The 20899-nt window shown below is 36.8% G+C and overlaps 1 protein-coding gene across 9 annotated transcripts in view; it reads right to left on the bottom strand.

Moving 5' to 3' along the window:
* The window catches only part of SOX6 (SRY-box 6), a 387375-nt gene that overhangs the window by 145173 nt on the left and 221303 nt on the right, over positions 1 to 20899 (bottom strand). For all 9 annotated transcript variants that reach the window (XM_019474501.1, XM_009288777.2, XM_019474505.1 and 6 more), the window contains 2 exons: positions 10111 to 10283; positions 6492 to 6560 (listed from right to left, as the gene is read on the bottom strand). In XM_019474501.1, the coding sequence (XP_019330046.1) occupies positions 6492 to 6560; positions 10111 to 10283 (242 nt within the window). The remainder of the gene's footprint in view (positions 1 to 6491; positions 6561 to 10110; positions 10284 to 20899) is intronic.

Raw genomic sequence — 20899 nt, 5'->3', positions numbered from 1 at the left:
TCCATTTTCGCTAAGTAAGTTATGAGCTGGACAGAAGTTGTGATGCCATGCCTACAGCAGAGCCCCATGAATTTGAATCAGTGATTTAGCAGCCAGTTACAAGTTACAGGCACAAAACAGCATTTCTCTCTTCCACGTGCACACAAGTGCATTGCAGAAGGGAGTTAGACATAGATTTTTTTAATACTGAACTGTTTAAAAAAAAAAAAAAAAGAAAAAAGATACCAATGACAGCTGGGAACCAATTCATAAGCAAACTGGAATTTAAGGGAAATGTATCCTTTTCTACTGTAAATTAATAAACTGCAGCTATAGTTTATTAAGTCACCACAATAATTTACATTTTCTACTGCCATAATCTTGACTGCTTATAAATTACAGTAGTTTTACCTATTCTTTAATCCAGAAACATCATTATTAAAATGTTTGATGCAGGCTACAGTGCATCTATCATTACTTGTAAAAGTTAATTAGATTAGATAAAAGAAATAATTAGATTTGCATTTTTATCCTGCTTTTAAACTTCCAAAGAAGATCACAACAGTGTGCCTCTGGGCAATTAAAAACAGCATACAGCAGTGAAATATAAAGGCAAAAAAGGTCTGTTTTTCCTGACTAATTCATGATTGAAGATACAATTACAAAATATTTTAAGGGTTTGCTGAAGCTGGGGGCTATTCCTAGACTTCTAAGCTTTGTTTATAACTCTCTCCCTCTTTCAAGGGAGTATCTTCTCTGCCCCCCCTGCCAATAGAAGTATCAAATTGCTTTCAATGGCTTTATTTGGTCCTGTTCAGAGCTTGCTGGAAGGGGATCAGTTTCATGATCAATAACAAAAAAAAAAAGAAAAAAAGGTGAGGGAGAATATTCCCTAGTGCCAGAACAGTAGCATTGCAATTGCTTTTTGCTTGTCAATGCTAAATACAGTTTACAAAGAGAGACAACCTCAGAGAGCATAACTGAAGTGACAATAACTAGATTCCAGCTTGTGCATTTTCAGCAAGCTCACTGCAAGGAGCTTTAACCTGTCTCCAAAAGGCAATAAATGAAAGGTTCGGCTCTTAAAATTGGAGGTCAGTTACATACTTAATGATGAAGCATATCTTTAAATCTATTTCTACTATTATTATCCTAGCAAAAAATTAATTAACCAGGTCAAGGAGGCCATGAAGGCTAATGTGGAATGTAATTATTCCTGATCTTTAGACATGTACTTCACATAAAGAGATAGTCCTTATTCAGCTCACCAGGTACCTGAATTGTCAGTAGTTAATCATGGATAAGAAGAGAGACTCATTGGTTCAGCCTCTTAAGTTTTAAGTATGATTCAAATGATTCCTATTCAAGGACAGTTTAAATAGTTGTAATTTTTATGTTACTATTCTTTTGTTTGTTTACTATCACAGTAATCATGTTCACTCTTTTTGACTGAAACAGAAAATGCAAGAACATTAATGTGAAACTACAACAGCAGGAATGTATAGGTTAATACTGGAAAAAAATTACTACTAGGAATAATTTCTAGTGGCTGAATTAAAACAGAATACTTATGAGAGCAGAGGAAGACGTTTTTTCTATGCAATGGAAATCGTACCAATTCAAATACAAGAAGAAACTCTCTGCAATGGCATTGAGCATAGCACAGAGGAATAAGGTGAATAGAAGTGGATGAAAACATTGGATCAGCTGTTACTGTAATACCCATCACAAGTTTTTTCAGAAAAGCTCTATCACAGTAATCATGTTCACTCTTTTTGACTGAAACAGAAAATGCAAGAACATTAATGTGAAACTACAACAGCAGGAATGTATAGGTTAATACTGGAAAAAAATTACTACTAGGAATAATTTCTAGTGGCTGAATTAAAACAGAATACTTATGAGAGCAGAGGAAGACGTTTTTTCTATGCAATGGAAATCGTACCAATTCAAATACAAGAAGAAATGCTCTGCAATGGCATTGAGCGTAGCACAGAGGAATAAGGTGAATAGAAGTGGATGAAAACAGTTTGGATCAGCTGTTACTGTAATACCCATCACAAGTTTTTTCAGAAAAGCTCAACAACCAGTGTCCCTTTTAAAGATTTCAGCCACAATGTAGGACTCGCCCTAACGAAGCCTGCCCCACCAGAGGAGGGAAGCCCTCAAACTTTCAACCCTTAAATCCTGCCCCCCCGTCGGGCAATCCTGAAGCAACATGCTCAAAGCATCAGTGGGATCTGACCCCCTTCCTCAGCTGGATGTGGTGGGGTCAGAAGCAGTCCCCAAGCCTCATTCTGAAAGGACTGAATTCTGGCAACAAGGCACTGAATTCACAGGGATTTCAGGGTCTGAAGCAGTTCGCAAGGTTGGAACCGTTCTAGAGATCCAAGCCTTCCCTTCTTCCAGTGTAGTCTCATCTTCATGATGTACCACCAAATTCCTCCTTTAAACAGCTTTTTCCCTTATCCCTAGAGGTCTTCACTTTCACAGCACAGGCTAAGAGATGTCCTTGAAAGAGTCTCATTTTGCCCCTTCTACTTTAAGAATGAATACTTTTTATTAAACAAAAAAGAAAGTTCTTTTAAAAAATCTGAATCAACCTGGAGACTGATCTGTGAGCTCTTACTTGCCCTACAGTATTTTCTCAACTTTATTTACACTAAAAGCAATGATTTCTCAGCACAGCTTTGCAGAATGAAGAACTTAATTTGGCATACTAGATTTCCTCCCACCTCTATGAACTTCTCTGTAGAAGAGTGTTTATGAACATTATGAACATTTTGAGCTGAAAAGTAATAATACACTGCATTTATTTGAAATTTTTCATTTAAGATTCTCAAAACATTACCTTTGAATTGAGGAACAGGAAATAATTTGCGAAATTTCAGATAATCAGAGACAGAACTGAGAACAACTCCACATTCCCACTCCCTTTAGCTAACAAACAAAACTGCTTTCCCCAACATGCACACCCTGAAAGTAACACTAGCTTCACTTAGAAAACATAAGACAATTATGCAGAACATTTAATGACCTCAGTACTCTTGAAATACCTATGTTGTTTTCCTATGCTCAGCCTAGCTAACGTCCTCTTTGCTCATAGATTGTTCACAAAGTTTTGGATGTATAATAAGTCTGGAGCAAGGTGCTCCAGTAAATGGTCTTAAAAACAAAACAAAACAAAAACAACTAAATGAAATAAAGTGTTAAAATTATTAAATAAACAAATAATATACAACATAATGTAAATAATAAATACCAAATAATGAAAATGCTCAGTAAATTAACCCAGTAGGTGTCCAGGAAAAGATATGTTTTGTTTAATATGGATTATTTCCACTTTTATATGTGGTTGACAGAAATCTTGTAAGCCCCAGCTACAGTCATTTCTAATTGTTTAAATGGTTAAATAAACTGGATGCACTTATGCACAGAAATTATTGTTTAGAAATTAACACTGTACCTCAGAAGATGACAGTGGTACACTGTGTGTCTCATGTGATGAAAACATTGCATCAGCAATGCCCCACTCCAGCATCCTGGAGAACATACTGTACTTATTTCAAGTAGCTCTGCCATGAATAGGCCCATGCCCAGATGGAACTGGCACCTGTGCTGCTTATATTTTGTAATCTCTTCAAAAGGGGAGTGTCAGGGAAGAGTACTATTGTTTTCCCATGCATACAAAGTATAGGTAAGAATCCACGCCATTTTGTGTAAGTAATTGCTGTTTCCTGAGAAGGGTTGCTCAAAAGTGTCTTTAAACAAATTGACCTTCTGAATAAAATCAAGTAAGTTATTTGGGACACAGTTCCAAATTCTACCAAGCCCAAAAACTAAACTGAGAATGTAAACACTTATTAGAAAATTGTTTTTTTCCCCCTCAAGCCACAGAGAGCGTGATTCACCTCATCTCACTTCAGACCTCTACACTATAGGCATTGGCGTCTGTATCCTTTATAGTTAATGGAGAGAAACAGCCATTTTAGGGAACAATTCATCTGACATATTTTAAATGTCTACTTTAGGACAAGATGAATTGCATCCTAAAACTATTCACTCTGCTTCTCTCTGTTCACTATAAAAACAGCCTGAATAATTAATTGAGACAGAGTCTACACTGCAGTTATCTACTTTTGATATGATGAATTCTACCCAGAGTCACCAGCGCAACTTCAGTATTGGTACTGAGGTTTCCTGGGAAGATGCTGGGAGGGGACCTGGGAGAACTGGCACAGCACTGCATCTCTCACCTGCCTCCTGGTTTAGCTCTCTAAGGACTACAGGTGGGATGGAGGTACGGGTCAACAAACTGCAACACTCGTAATCAATTCAATAGCAACAAACCTATTAAGAACTGCAGAGGCGACTTAACTAACTTCTCTCCCGAGCAACTCCTGGCTAGCAAACCTGCCACAGAATTAACACACAACAAATAAACAAAGAACCACCACTTGGCTCACAAGCAAATGGACTATGTAAACTGGTGTTTAGCCTAGGAAACAATCTCCTAACAAGCTTTTTTTAGTAATCTCCTTGTAAGATCAATGTATGTTTGAGATGGCATCTGCCCAACATGCCTAGTGCTTCATACTGGAACCTACAACGTTCCTTGGGCAATGAGATGCCCACTACCAATCTGGCTAACGAGCTGGGAGAGGAAACAGTCCTCACTGCCTCAAATACACTGATTAGATTCATGTAAATATAAGGATAAATAAAGAGGCCAAACTAGTGAGGAACTATGCAATAAAAGGAGCTTATATTGGCAAGAATTTTGAAACAAATATAGGGAAGGATCATCAAGAAATAATTTAGCTCACATGAACAGAACAATCATTAAAACACTTCTTTCCATATACGTTTAGGAAAGGACGCGAAAGAAAACTTGTAGAGGCTTCAGCACTATGTAAGAGGAAAATTGTGAGTGAAAATTTTGAAACAAATATAGGGAAGGATGAAATAGAAATAATTTAGCTCACATGAACAGAACAATCATTAAAACTTCCATATACGTTTAGGAAAGGACGCGAAAGAAAACTTGTAGAGGCTTCAGCATATGTGAGAGGGAAAATTGTGAGTGAACAAGAAAATGAACCTGCAACCTATTCTAAGACTGCTTTTCTCCAGAGTCAGTGGAAGGATAAAGCTACTGGGAAGTATTGAGTGAGCTGAAACATAAAGTACCTTTAAAGTTTTTACTACAGAGCAGAATACTTCCCAGTAAAACATACCCACATTCTCCAAATAGGAACAAAAATTACCTGGTCATGTTTCCTCTTTCTGTGTCCTAATTTTTAAAGGAATTTAAAAAATTAGAAATTTCTCATGCAAATAGCTGTTCTGTTTAGCAGACTTGGCTATGTTTCAATCTTAGCTTTTATGCCAAGTAAATTTTTTTTTACATGATTCTTTGTTTTTTTGAAGCCAGACTTGCGAATAACACCAGAAGATGGTGTATTTTTTCCTTTCACTATTCTCATGTCTCTTCCATCCTTTATGTACACCTAATATGAACATGCAGTCTTCCAATAGGCAATGACGATAATGGTGCTTTAAAATTCAATTGTCTCTCTCATCCCAGGTATCAACACATTCATATGTGTTAACTGAATTCCTTAAAGTGTAACTGAAACTGCATTACAATATTTGCAAAAGCATTTACATGCATTCCTTTGGGATGAGGGAAGGAAAAACTTCAGTTTTGACATCTAGTAACGTGGCAATCAGCTGATTAAGGAAAAAACTGATAGTCCAAGCTTATAAGAAATGATCGGCAGCACAATCATCTGTCAGACCAAACTGAAATATTTCAATCAAAGAACAGGCCCATGGAAACGCTTTCAAACAAAGTGGGAAGCAGAGAAGGGAATACAGTCACATGTCAACAATGCTTCTACCTACATGTCACTCCCTACCCGCATATATTTGTGCAGAGTTAAACCGGGTCCTGAGTACAAGTACAGATAATTGAATACCTCCAGAACACTCCCAGATCCATGAAGGTACAGTTACTCCAAAGATACATGGGACACATACACCTGTGGGTCTTTGTACATGAACAGACTGGTCCCAGGGACTTAGTACTGTCTCAATGTCTATTATCCTATTCTATAGTTGTTTGCTTTAGTTAATGAAATGGAAAACATTCTGCTAACCTTCTTATAAAGCCAATTTTGCCTTTGTAGAATAAGGAATTCTATAAACAATGATTGAGACTCTGCTTTTACTTCACACAATACAAGTCAAACTGATTGCACATTTCAGAATTAAATTACAAGTTTTAAGAAATAGTTCATAACTTTCAGAAGAAAACTCTGCTTATTAAAGAAAAGCTCTTTCCACAAAAAATATGTTTGACAATAATTTTCAAAGACACAAAGACCCTCCATAAAGAGCATCTTTACTGAGGCTTGTTAGTAAAGCATGTGGCTGCTTTATTTTAGATCCTTCCCTCTCCATAAATGGAATTTAAATATAATCAGAAGAGAGCAATAAAACACACTGACCTGAATTTGCTGCTGCAGTAGATTGATTTTGTGCTGCTGTTGCAGAAGTTGCTGCTGTTGTCTTGCAATCTATTAGAAATAAAATTTCCATTAAATTAAAACAGTAATATTGAAACTTCAATATTATGAGTGAAAAACATCTCATTAGTTATTCTTTATTCTATTTTTATTAAGCATCATTTATTTTTTAAATAAGAGGTATCTGTGTATGTGACATAAACATTTTAAATTTAAATACAACATAAAACTCTAGTTAGCCAGTAAGAAATATGTATTTTAAACACTTAGACCCCAACTCTGCAAAGCATAGAAATATGCATTTAGCTGTGTGCATGTGAATAATCTCATCACTATTCAACAAAGCATTTAGGCCTGTGGTGATCTTTGACTATGATGCATTACTGTTAGCTACAATAGGAATGAAACACATGCTTAAAATTAAGTGCTTTGCTGAATGGGGATGGGATTACTCAGGTGCTTAAGGTTAAACACACATTTTCCTGCTTTGCTGAACTGGAGCCTTAGCTAGTATTTATAGATGTTTTGCTATTCAGCACAAGCTCCTAGGGCAAGCTTCTCTAACTTCATTCACAATGAGCAGCACATTACTTCTCTTGTAAATCTCGAAGTCTTCCGTGGAACTACTCAAGGAAGCAGGGTGTCATTCTGTGTAAAAGCAGTACCTAATGCTCAGTAAGTCATCCTCAGCACAACCCTGTGAAAGATGCAGATATTCTTACCCTCATTTGGTAGATTCAGTAAGGGATCTGGAGGGTAAAGGTTCACTATATCCCTTCTCTAACATAGATGGAGAGAAGCAAGTGTTTGGGGCAGGGAGTGCTAAGAGACTAATGAGAGAGAATCTGTCCCAGACACACCCCCAATTCCCACGAACCATCCAAAATCAGCATGCAAGAACAGAAGAGAGATAGGATCCTACCCTCAGACCGCACAGCTGCTCCCTGCAATGGGTAACATGGACTGCAGCTACAGGGGAGAAGCTACAGGGACCTGGGGGAACAACTGGACTTCTGCTTTAGAAGGGCAACTGTGCAGCAGACTGAAACAAGGACAAGATTTGTGTTTCCTGGAAACCCCAACCTCAGCACTTCTGCTACCTTCATTTCTTAAGTATAATTTCCCCTCCTATAAATATTTATCTAGAGCAGAGGAACCACATAAAACAGCAAGAAGTTGGTGACAACAGTAGCTTGGTCGCTCGAGCCCACTGTTTCAGTTTTGGCAAAAACCCTCCTGGTCTCCTTCCCCACCATCTTCTGAGCACACTTACTCTCTCTGTTATAAACAGAGAAAACTAAGTAAAAAGTTTTTATGATAAAAAAATTACAGAAATGCAGCAAGATTGATTTGGAAATAAACAATCACATAGTTTTAGTGCAAACTGTTCAGATTAACTCCTAAGGAATCTGCAGTTACATATTAACAGCTTGTAATTGTGCACACACAGAGATCAAGTCTGTCATTTCTTTAATCTCTCACTTTGTCTCCTGGAAATAGCTCTGTCATGTTTTTTCACTGCTACAGTTAAAACTCACCTTTGTATGGGAGACCAACACAAAATTCATACATATTTTAAGTCTTGCATATGGCCTCAAAGAGACAAATTGAGGTCTATGTGACTCTGGGGCTGGATCAAGGCAAAGTGCTGCACAGAAAAGAAATCAAGCAACTATCATAGCCCACTACACTGATGCTTGTACCAGGGATCAAACTCCCTTTATGAGCCTGGTGTTCAAATATTTCTGGATGAATCTCCCAGTAAAGTCAATAAAAAATGGTGAATGAAGACTGAAGAAGCAGGCCTTGGTCTGCTAGTGAAAAAGGTAGTTCGAACAGAGCTAGCTGCCTGTGTGCCCAGGTAACCTAGGGGCAGGTCCTAGGACCTCAGGTCATCTTTCGTGAGGTCAGTGGTCAGCAATAGCGTCTATGCTTGGAAAAGCAACTCTAATGGTAACTGTGCTACAGAGAATATTTAAAAACCTGTATGAGTGCTAGAGTTACTATTTTTAATGAGTAACACACCAGTTGTGCTATTCCATCTTAGAAGTGTAGTGCTTGTCACTAAAGATAAGCTCTGTCGGGTTTAGGTCCACATTGTACCTGCTGCTAAAATCTCAGTGAAGGTAATAGAAAGATTATCATGATATTCAGCTTCAGGAAGGAATTATTTGTAATTTCACATTGAAATCAGACACCGCATGGAGCTGCGTCATGGGTCGGTCTCTCCGAGTGCTGTATCTTTTTTCACAGATACACAGTATCCTATGTCCAGAATTGTTTGGAGCTGCTGGTGACCTGGCTGCTACTTAACATGGGAAGTTATAGCCAAGGCAAGGATGAGATCTTTGTTTACATGTGCAAAGGCACTGATCTGCCGGAGTTCAGACTGTTTGTGAACAGCTTTTTGTACCTGTATGTACAATATAGTACCATTTGAATAGGCATTTCCTGATGAAAACCAGAAATATACCACGAAGCATCTAATGCCAATGGTTCCTCTTAGATGGAACAGTACTGTGATAGAAAATGTATCCAATACCCCACAATGCAATTACCATAGCACAGCCTTGATGTATAGGCTTGACACAGTAAAGTAGGGTACACAAGCACCATGTGGCTCAAATTCTGAATTTTATTTGCCTATCGGTTGAGCTACATGCTCGCTTCATTGAGCATGACAACCTAGTTTTAAGTGTCATTTAATTTTCATTTTGAAATATAATTACAAAGTGTTCACTGTAAGATATCACTCGTCTGCAAATGTGTCAAGATTAATTTGTGCTAGCTTATTCACAAGTGTCAATAGTTAATTACTGTGTCATCTCTGGATGGCTAAATGACATTCTAACTTCTGATTTTTTACAGTGTTCCTTTATGTTATTTTCCATTAGGGGATGAGTCCATATTCCTACATGTGGGCAAATACTCAAGCACATAAAATACCAGACGTCACAACTCATTAAAATCAACAGAGCATATATTGCTGTATATATCCTATAAAATACGTTTAACTGAAAAGATAATTCTAGTAATAATGTCAGATTCCTAAAAACCACACATTAATTTGGATCTGTCTGATCTAATGCCTAGGGAACTAGTGTATGGGATCACTGTTGTTACACTTTTGTACAATGAGAAAAGGACAGCTCCTTGGACAACCGCATCTTTAAAAAGAAAAAAAAAAAAGAAAAACCACAACACAAACAAACAAATCAAACCTTACTTGTAGAAGATATTTGAAGGTTTGAGGATGCCTAAGGTTTTATTCAATTACTTTCTTGTCAAAAAGACAAAGAGTTAAATAATGGTTAAAGTCTGGCTTATTTGGAACTCCCAAAATTGCATCTCAGTGCAAGAAACAAGAACTGTGAAATCTATCAAATGCCAGTTATTCTAGGAAAGAAATTATTTAAATGTCCACACCCACTTTTTTCCTCAGGGTCCTATAATATTTCCTCTTTCTGGAAAAAGATGTCATTTCTGAAGGTATTTAAGCTCTTTTATCAAAAAAAGAGGAAAGGAAACACCAAGTAGAACAGTGTTTATGATAAGCATTCTGCATGAAACATTTTCACAGGTTTCTTTCTTGGAGCCTCACCTGTTCTTGCTGTTGGCGAGCAAGGTCCATTTGCTGCCGTTGTTTTTCAATTTGTGAGGCTGCCAGCTTTTTCTGTTCATCATGGGCAGCCAGGAGCTGCTCCCGTAAGCTGATCAGCTGGGTGATCATAGTAGAGAGCTGTCGCTCTTTTTCTGCCAGGCTTTCTGGTGTACCTAAATGTGCAGGAAAGATGTACTGTAAATATGAGATAGACAATAGTTACCAAGCAATATTCACAAAAAAAAAGGCTGAATCACCAACATGGTTACTTCAAGTGGCAGCTTGAATATACATTTTACTAACAAATCCCAAAAGAATCTAGCACATGGCTTTGCTGTGCTCTAAGCATTGGAGGATACAACAAAAATTGGAGCAGAAAAGATATAGAGGATTTCTTCTTTTCTGACAGGAGTAATTAACGATGCACTGTGTACAAATCCCTGTATCTTTTCCATCTAAATCTGCCCAGTGTGATAAATACATTCATAGTTTATTAGACATAATTTTCCTTCACTTTATATATTTTGTTGTTTTTTTCCACAAGTATGTAAAAGTGCTAAAAAAAAAATTAAAAGATGCTGTTCAGTGGAAGAAGCAGTTTAATAGTTTATTGATCATTTCTCTAAAATACCCATATATCTGGTAGGTCATTTGGGTAAATGTAAGCTTTGGTTATGGAATATGTATTAAAAATGAGCTCTACTTGTCCCTAAGAGAAATGGCTAACCTGAGAAAGTGGCTTAAAAATTTTCATTTAACTTTCAAAGTTTACTCTACAGAGAGTACTTAATTAATATGAAACTACGGTACATTTATTCTTTGCACTAATGATGCTTAATGGTCTGTTTATGGGTAAATTGCATGGGTCTCCTAAGTAGAGAGTACAGGGTCCTTTTGCAAATCAATCCAAAAATATCCCGTCTTACATATGAACATATTATTCTGTCACAAACAGCAATGTCAGCTCCTGTATTTGAGCCATACACTGCATTTCCTTGTGTGAGCATCGCAGACTCACAGCTCTATAAGAGGTAATTAATTACAGTAAGGCAGCAGTTCAGGAATATTGGAAGAGCATCTGAAAGAGGTTTACAGTTGGAAGTGGGATAAATGAAACAATTTGATGTTGTACAGGAGAACTGAGAGTTAGAGAAGAAGCGAACCAAATCAAGAACTAGTCAGGTCTGCAGTCTGCCACAATGATATGAAAAGTGGCACAAAAGAGAGGGTATTTGCATCCTTCCTTTCCTCCATTCACAATAGAGGACTGTGATAAAGAAGTCAGAGGACTTTTGAAGAGGAAGAAAATGTGTGAGGAACAGGACCTGGGAGGGAATGGAGAAACTGTCACCAAAATTATGACTCCACCTTCTTCCCAGGAGTAAGATGGATATCTTCTAGGGAAGAGAAGAAAGAGGTTGACAGGTTTCATAAGGAGAGGGAAGACAAAACAGACTCCTGCCAAACAGGTCACAAACCCAAGATGCTCTACTACTTACATCATGCTATGATGGGACCAATATTATTCTTAAACAGAATTTCATTTGCAAAAGCAGCATACAAGAAAACCTCTGTCTATAATGGCTTTCTGTGGAAAAAGAGACTGCATGGCTTAAGTCATTCACTCTAAACAAAGCAAACTCCCAGAAACAAAGGGTACCTGTTTTTCTGTACATTTCTTAATCGATTTAACAACATAAAGTACTGAAAATATTCAGTTTCTTAGTCACTATTAACTATCTTAGTTTTAAAAGAGTCTGCAACAAACTAGTGTTTCAGTACCCTGTAATGCCAAATCTTAATTCAGTATACATGTGACACAGGCCTCCGGACAAGGAAAAATGAGTAACTTCTGTTGTAGTAGAAGTTTCAGAAATGGTTAGCAATTTTCTTAGTCACAAGAAGTATAATGGACGCATGAAGTTAAACCTGAAGGACACTCTACTGTTCAAGACTAACTTACTGCAAAACCCTAGTGTGATATGCATGACTGAAGCAATAAAAGAGTTCTGTGCAAAAAGCTGTTTCAAAACAACAACAAAAAAAGATTTTTGAAAGTAAGCTTAGGCAGGTATGTGGCCAGGAAAATACTGCACTGAAGGTGCTGCCTTGCCAGGATCTATTAGCTTGTACTGAGCTACACACTGTTGACATCAGTTCAATTATCTGCAACTTCAGTATAGACTTACCTTAACCCTCTTAAGGTTTATTAAGACTGTTATTCAGTCTTGAAGATTTTGCACCATGTATCAAAGGTTATTTAGGTGCTTTTGGGTACGTTATTGTATGCTGAAATTCATTTTCACAGATAAAAGACCGTTCTTCCAAAGAAAAATTCCCCTGCCCATCATGACTAGAAGAGATCAACCACTTCACCTATTTTAGAAAGCCAACGGGAAGCAACCTGCTGCCTCAAATGATACTCACTGCCATCCACTGCCACCTGGGAAACCACAGCTTGAGACTTGCACATCTGTCAAGCAGTTTTGGCATTGTAATGCAGGCCCCTGATCTTACAGTCATAAAGTATTTTACATACCCAAAGCAGATATTAATCTCCTGCTCCATTTCCATATTATTCTGTACACTTTGTACTTGCTTCATAATATGAGTAGAAAGCTACCACAAAGAGTGCCTTCTAAGGCTACAAAATTTGATTGTTTTGTTATGATTAGTTAGAACCATTTGATACAGTTGCAGCAAATTGATAAGGGAATTTCTTTTTCTTTTTTTCTGAATTTTATACAATAGCAGGCAGAAGTAACTGTTCTTATTCAGGAATTCATAGTAATTGTTTTTCTTTCCTTCTCCCCCTCAGAGAAACATACCTGAAATGAATAACCCCATTTAAAGTACTATACTCTTTAATTTGTACTGTGCTATGTAATCCAACAACAGAATAGAACTGATGACCACAAAACGTACACTGTGCTCCTGGAAAATAACGAGACCTCCATGAAGCTGCAAGACACCTAACCGAACACTGCTCAAGACAAGAAAAAGCGTAAGATGCAGAATGTTGTTGTATGAACAGTATGGGGGAGGTATAATTTAAATTTAGAGTGGAAAATCCCAACCATTATTTTATAGTTTAAATACCAATAAAAAACAACTTGCTCAGAATGCAGACCAGATTGAGCTGATCTGGCTGGGCCAAGAGAGGTCATCAGTAGCTGTGTGCCATCATCATCTGTTTTGCATCCACTTACTGCAGCAAGCAATGAGATTCCTAAACTCATTACCAGTAAATAAACAACTTCTGCTGACTAAAAATATCTATAAATAAAATAAAAATATAGCTATCTGTAAAATGTATTTGCCATAAAACCAGATAAAACAAAAAGCTTAGTAAAAAATATACAGTAAATATGCCAGCTTCCGTAAAATATTATATATCACAGCTCGCTCTCTGTTCTAATCGTATTCTCTTACTCCAAAGACAGCAGTGCATTTTTTTTTTCCATGGGGTCTTCCTTATCCCCAAAACACATCTGTCTTGAGTTTCTCTCAGATTTGTCAGGTGGATCAGTGCTCCCCAGGGCCTGCTCCATCTGAAGTATTTTAATTTGACTAAACACCTGATTTATTTTATCTCTCCGATGAGAAAGGCAGTTTGTCTTAATAGAGCCTGTCAGCCTACAGTCCCATTCGCAGCAATTTACAGGCAGCCAGGGATGCTGGAAAAGAAGAGTGCTGTGATTCTGTATTTTATCCTCCTCCAGAAAGCACCTAAAAGCAGCTATTCACTGCTACTGCATGTGGCATTTTAGAACTGAATTAGCTTTTTATTCAAGTAACTACACTTGTTGTGAATAGCTTATCTGTAAAATTGCTACATTCACTACTGATTTTATTAACCTTTGGCTCTATCACAAAATGGTCTTCAGTTAGGAAAGACCTTTAAAATTGACACATTTTTCTTAGGGGCCTTTATTTCAGTGACTTCAGATATACTGAATTTGATCCATTGACTCCCTTTACCAGCAGTATTTAAAATTTTGAGTGTTGGTGGGAAGTCGATAGTGTTTAAGGACTTCTTTTTTAAATGAAAATATAACAGTCTTATCACAAGTTTAGAAAAAAATAGTTATTATTTGTGATAGTCCCTTGGTCATATATTCTTGCCTTTGTGATTATAATCATAAGCTGAAAAATAATTTGATTGTAGCAATGTTTTAATTTTTCCATGTGTGCTCATTGTTTTACCCTTTTTTCTTGTATGGATTTGAGCACAAATTGAGGTAAAGTGGTCAGATTGAACAGAACTAAGGCATCAAAGAGAACTTGAGAAATTCTGGTCATAGGTCAATCTAACCAGGAGTGAGAAAATAAAAAGTAGCTATAAATCTGCTGGAAAAGAGAGAAGAGTTCAACTTGTGGTCTAAAATTACATGTAGAAAGAATTGTGCTTGTGGCAAAAACCTACCTTTTACAACTGATCACAATATTACACGATTTCTGGTACAGAGAGTAATAGAAAGATCATTGTATGTGTTACAATAAAATGCATTTAATAAAAATCTTAAATATCATCTTGCATTTTATCTACCTAGATTTCTTTAAGCATTGCAAAAAGAGATAAAAAATGTAGTATCCTGTAAGTATAGATACATAAAATAACTATAGTTCCTATAACAATCTCTGGTTTACCACCTTAAAACACTTCTGTTACCTCTTACTACATATTCAGTCTATATACAGATGTAGCTGCATGTCAAAAAACACAGGAGGCTTTTCAATGTTAAATTTGGAACTGTCCTTCTGGCAAGTTGTCATGACATAGAGGCAGAGTAATAACTGCTGGTAAAGGAAAAAAATAAGCAGGAATAACAAAAAATAGACTTCTAGACTTACATAGTATAATTTAAACTAATCTCTTTGAATCTCAGCAAAAGAAAACAAGATAAAACCACATATTCTATCAAGTGAATAAAAGACAAAATACTGGAGTCATAAATAAGCCAAAAATTTATAGGCGTGATCCAAAGCTTGCCGAAGTAGGATTCTTAGCTGTGACACTAAATTACTGTGGATTCTTGAATGTGCTTGCCTTAGTTTCCCAACGGGAACACAAAGTAAAACACTACCAATCAGAGGTTTTTATGCCCGGTTAGTTAATTCTTCTGAAGTGCTTTGAGATCTTTGCATGGAATCTCTACACAGCTGCAAAGTATTATTGGTTCTCTTGAATTCTGTGATTAGTGTAGAGCATGACAAATATCATCCTTGTTTATGCACTGCATTTAAACTAACTTTTGCCCCATATACTTACAGGAAATACAAATTAATAAATCACAAATGATTACTCCTGTTATGTTTTTAGAATAAACATGTAGTGTGACTTTTATGAAATCAAGACACAGTAAAGCAAGAAAGTGTGGACTTTGCCAGAAACTAAGGGCTTTAAATCACATAACTGCAGTTCCAAAGTATCATCAACCAAAGCAATTCAACCCACAATCAAAAATGATTTTGAATCAAGTTAAGCAATTTCAGCATTTAAAAAAAAAAAGTCTTTACGAATCATCCTCTGTCAGGTTTTGGTTTTTTTTTTTAATTTATGGACATTGTTTGAAAAGAAAGCAAAAACACAATGCTAGACATAAAAGAAAGTGTATTTGATCTTAGCTGCCCAGAGATAACCTGGTTAAACCATTCTGTCTAACACGGCAGTCTGCAGCACGCATCAGATAGGCTGTGATGTCTCTACTTCACAGGCTCTGTCCAGCATTTAGCATTTACCCTTTTTTGATTGGGTCACCTTTTAAATGCCACAAAATAGGGCAGAAAAAGTCAACAAAAATAAACAGGGAAAACAGAAGAAAGTAACAATCTAATGGAAGGGCTTCGGAGATAAAAGTCACTTTGTGAGGGCTGCCTGACTAAGGAGCCCCCTTGCCATTGCAATAGCATCTAATTTGAGTTCTAACTCCAACAGCAGTTTAAAAAGCTTTCCACTCTAAAGGGCCCCAAGTGCATCATAAAGATAAAGCATTTCAGTAGAAAACAGCCACAAAGACCTCTATTATCTTATCAGTCTTTGGTTACAACAGCTGAACCAATATGACTAAGTTCTGAATGACTTTTTTTTCCCCTTCTTTTTATAACACTAGAATACTGGAATTTCTTTATTTCATGATCAGTTAGCAATTGTTGATGTTCCCATATGCTACTGTCCAGTCCTTAGTCAATAAAAAGTTTTATAAATGCTTCCATTGTGCTTTGTAGCATCCCAGTGCAGAAGGCAGCACAGCAAACATGTCCAGCATGCAAACCACACCGGATAGCTTCTCTTGTGAAGGTGTGAGATCCCCCCCCGCTTTCTTATGTCTCAAAATGATTCTGTGTCTTAAGCTTTGAGCAAGGAAAAATTAATACTCTGTCCATAAACAGTAACAGGAATTAATATTAGGAACTACTGAAAATATTCTGTAGAGCAAAATCTGTTTGTCAGGTTTAGAAAAACAAAGGGCAGCTTAAGTTAGCTATGCTTATGAGAACGATGAAAATGCTTTACTGACAATCTGCAGGATTCGTCCTAGTTTCACATACACTAAACTTCAGATGCTTAAGCCGTTTCTTAGGTGGGAGCGATTTGAAACTACTATGATTCACAGAGCAGGAGAGGTTTAATACAATCCTAAACTTATCATAGGCCAGACTGTCTTTCCTAGACTAGCCATAAAATTGCAGGTAGCAGAGTGAAAATTAAATTACCTCAGCGAGGTCATGATGACCCTTCATTTTCCCATGTCAGTATGCCCACAGACAGGTAAGGGAGAGGGCAGGGACCCACGACTGCAGGGCTAGCTGCACCTCCATCACCACAGCCACCTCTCTGGCTCTGTGCAAACTGAGCTGCTGGCATGTCTCACAGGAATCATCAGGGTCCTGCACCCACCGCCGTTTAGTTTGGATCACACCAAGGCTTTCATCCAGTCCACACATATGTCTTGCCTAACCAGGGGGAGACAGTATCGTGCAGAAGAGCGATGCACATCCAGCTCTCTCCCTGACATTGAGCTGGGATAAAGACAGGAGTCCCTGGGCCCAAATGCCCTCATAGGCCCTCACTTTATCATTGCATCTCTGAGTGTTCAAGTTCAACTGTACCCTATTCGACCATTTAAAGTGTCACACTCAGTTGGTTTTTCCCTTCTCAAAATAATTTGAAGGATTTATCCCTTCTTCAGACTTCACAAATCACAGAACAGTTTGTTCTGCATTAAGAACAAATAAGTCACAGGAATGTATATAGTAATCCAGCTGAATATTTCCCCTAAAGATTTGCCATCACCTGATGGCAACTGAGGCAGGCTTACCTGCCTTAGCATTTCCCAGCAAATGCTTGTACCTTAGCTTTGCTCCTGGAAATAACCAGCTCTTCTGAGACAATGTTTCTTTCATGGCCTTTAACATTTTTTTGATCTCATGTCTTTGCTGGACTTTTTGTTCCTGCGTTGTTTCTTAGCAATTCTCAAGTGTTTCCTGAGGAGTATCTTTTATTCAGAGGTTTTCTTCCTTGACTGTTTTTCACAACAGTTCTAATCAAAGTAAACCAATACATTCAAAAGAAAGACACTGCAGTGACTGGATCAACATAAACTGTTCACAAGTTACTACCAAACAGTTCCAAAACTGTCAAAGTAACCTGCGAGGCAAAGGATTGGATTGAGTAGTGCCTGGTCAGCTCATGGAGCAGCACAATGATACGTTGCCCCATTTTTAGGGCTGTAGCGAATCCACAGTTGAGTCCTAAAATGTAATCCACATCAGGAATGTAGGAAGGAATGTGATGTTAGCCAGAGCTTCAACCTCCCCCTCCTCCAAACCAGCACCCAGTAAAAAGCAGAATTCCAACAAATCTCTTGGACTCCTTACTTTCTTTCACACACATGAAAAGAAGAACTCTATCTGACATAAGCCTTGGAGGACTTTAACTACGTTTAGAGATTTTGTTACTGTCTCATATACACAATTCTACTTTAGCATTGTTTGCTACTTTAAAAAAAAGAAAAAAAATACTTCAGCCAGTTTCTTAAAATTACTCTTGGATTCCAGAAGAACTTGTCACCTTGCATTCTAAATAATACTAGAAGTACATATTAAGTGTTAATTCAAGTACATATTAAGTGTTAATTCATGCATGTGCATGCGGAAGAAAGAAGACGACAATTTTTTGAATAAATTATTCCTAGGTTTTGTCAGCAGCAAGTAGAGATTTGTTTATGAATGCTTTAGTGCTTTCAGTGGGTTTAGAAATGCTTCATATATACTCAATATGAGCTGTTCAGACTCTATGTGGAAAAAATGTGGTAATACTGGATATAGATAGAGAAATACCTATTATACATTACAACTAAAAACTCACAGCCAACCTGTTCTTGTGGAATTAGAATATAATGATATAGCAGAGGCCACAGGCTGTGAGTAATCTGTAAAGTGATACCAACACTAAAATATGATGTAAAGAGAAAAGAAAAATGAGTAGTTTTATTTTGTTAACTGAGAAGACTGTAGCCCAGGGCATAACACACCAAAATAAAATTAACATGGTCGTATTATATAGAGAGCAAAATTTGTATTATTAATATTATTATTGACTTTAATGCTCAATTCCAATGTTTTTAAAGTAAAAAAATTTACAAACAAGAGAGGAGGAAAGATGGACCATCCATTTAAGGTACTCGCTCAGGACTTGAGAGCACTGAAAAAATATCCTGACCTTCAGGTTTAGTTTTTCCCATTTAAATACAGACGACAGTACTTCCCTAGATCAGGGACGGGGAAGGGGAAGAGGATGTTATTCTGAGGATAGGAACAGTAAAGATTCCAAACTGTATTTGTGGGCCATATAACAGAAGGAAATAGCAGATTAAAAAATAAAAAATCCAAAGGATAAAGGAGGTATTGAAAGGGAAAAGAACTGATAGGAAAAAAAAGAAAATCTAACCATCATGTAATTATATAACAGTTTCTCTTCTGTAGAAAACTAAACTGAGATGTCAACAACTGTGTTAATAAGGATAGCAGAAATAATTAAGAGTCACAGTAGGATTAAACTGTCAGGATTGGAACCTTCTCTGTGCAAACATCCCCACGCAGATCACGTTTGCCAGGTTTTTTGTGGTAGTATCTTAAGTTAAAATGGCACAAGATTGGTTCACCTTTCCCTATCAGAGAACACACATTAAGCACAAAAACCAATAGCAGGCCAATGTTATGTCTTCCTCAAGGAGATGAGAAAGTCATAAAAATGTTTTAAAGTTAAATCCTATAACTTTTCTTATTTGCAAGGGCTGTACAACTAACTCCAATGCAATAGCCCTATCATGCTTTAAGTTCTCACATAGCAAACCAGGGGAAATCTCATAGGGAAATGGAGATATGCAAAGTTTTTCCTTCTGAAGATGGGACACAAGTACTAAATATCAGAAAAACCAAGTCCCTCAATAACAATGATGTTCACAGTGCTGTAGCTTCTTCATTACACTGGAGTTAACAACTCAGCAAGCCTAATTCTCTCTTCACATTATTTACACATACATGTAGAACCAGAAACTTCAATAGAAATATCCTTTATTTACAACAGTATGAGAACTGATCCCCATGTTCCCATAAAGGGTAAGTGAAGCCAGTTGTTCACCTTCCCTATTATTTTATCTCTGAACCTGACTCAAAACGCATGGATTCTTTCATCAGCTTTGGCTGAATTTTGTAATTGTCAGAGGATCAACAGCAGACATGTCAAATAGAAGTGCAAAATATCTCATCACTGAACATTATGGAATAACATTTTTAATGACATTGTATCTCTCAGTTTCTACAAAACTCACTATATTAGGTATGTAGAAATGTTAGTAAAGAAGCTTTTATATATATATATTCTATAGCACCATCCTGGTTTTAGGTCTGATGCTCTGTCCCGACAGCATCATCTGATGCACAAAACTGTACATAGTATTAGAAATTTTAAATGCACTTTCTTATTAAATTCTTACCTCTCTCCATGAGCAGCTTATAGCCTAATGTGAAACTATAGATGTGAAACTGAAAATGAGGTGCTTACACAGACAAATACTGCCCCACCTTTCACACCACCTTCAGAGGGATTCCAACACAATGGTATTTTGTCCTAAACATTATTTTGCTTTCTGGATAATTCTTTCAATTTTTTTTTTCTCTTCTGACTCATAAAATTTACTCAACGGAGTTCTGCTGCACTAGTAGTGTCACTATATCTTAATTTAGTTATGTTTGAGATGTTTGAAATAAATGGAAAAGCCCTACCCTTCATTTGCAGAAAATAAGAAAAATATCTTTGTTCTAGATGAACATTTGCACCCGTGCCTTAATATGGAGGAACAGATGGTCTAACATATGAATGACAAGCCATCTCTAATACTCATAGAAAACATTGCAGTAAAAGGTGTAAGAAAGATACTTTTTTGTAACTTCCTCTTTTAGATGTGAAATGATATTTTGTTTTGCTTATATACAACCATAGGTAGTATCTTCTTTGGAATTACAATGTTAAATCACAATTGATGACAGTCTGGAATAAGTAAGATTTTATCAACCAACGCGAAAAGATTAGGAGTCTGCTGGAGAAAAAAATGTAAATGGGGAATTCAGGACTGATTTTGAAATTGCTCCATTTCATTGATTGTTATTTCATAACAGCGTACAACTGGATAAAAATAATTTTGTTTCCATATTCAATTTTAACTTTAACAAGTGATTTCTGGGTACCATGATACTCTTCAAAATGAAACTTATTTTTTTATTA

The sequence above is a fragment of the Aptenodytes forsteri genome, unplaced genomic scaffold (assembly GCF_000699145.1).
Source record: "Aptenodytes forsteri isolate BGI_AS27 unplaced genomic scaffold, ASM69914v1 Scaffold8, whole genome shotgun sequence".
In the NCBI taxonomy this organism is placed as follows: Eukaryota; Metazoa; Chordata; class Aves; order Sphenisciformes; family Spheniscidae; genus Aptenodytes; species Aptenodytes forsteri.
The sequence above is the reverse complement of the archived record's forward strand: the minus strand, read 5'-3'. Positions and strand labels throughout refer to the sequence as shown.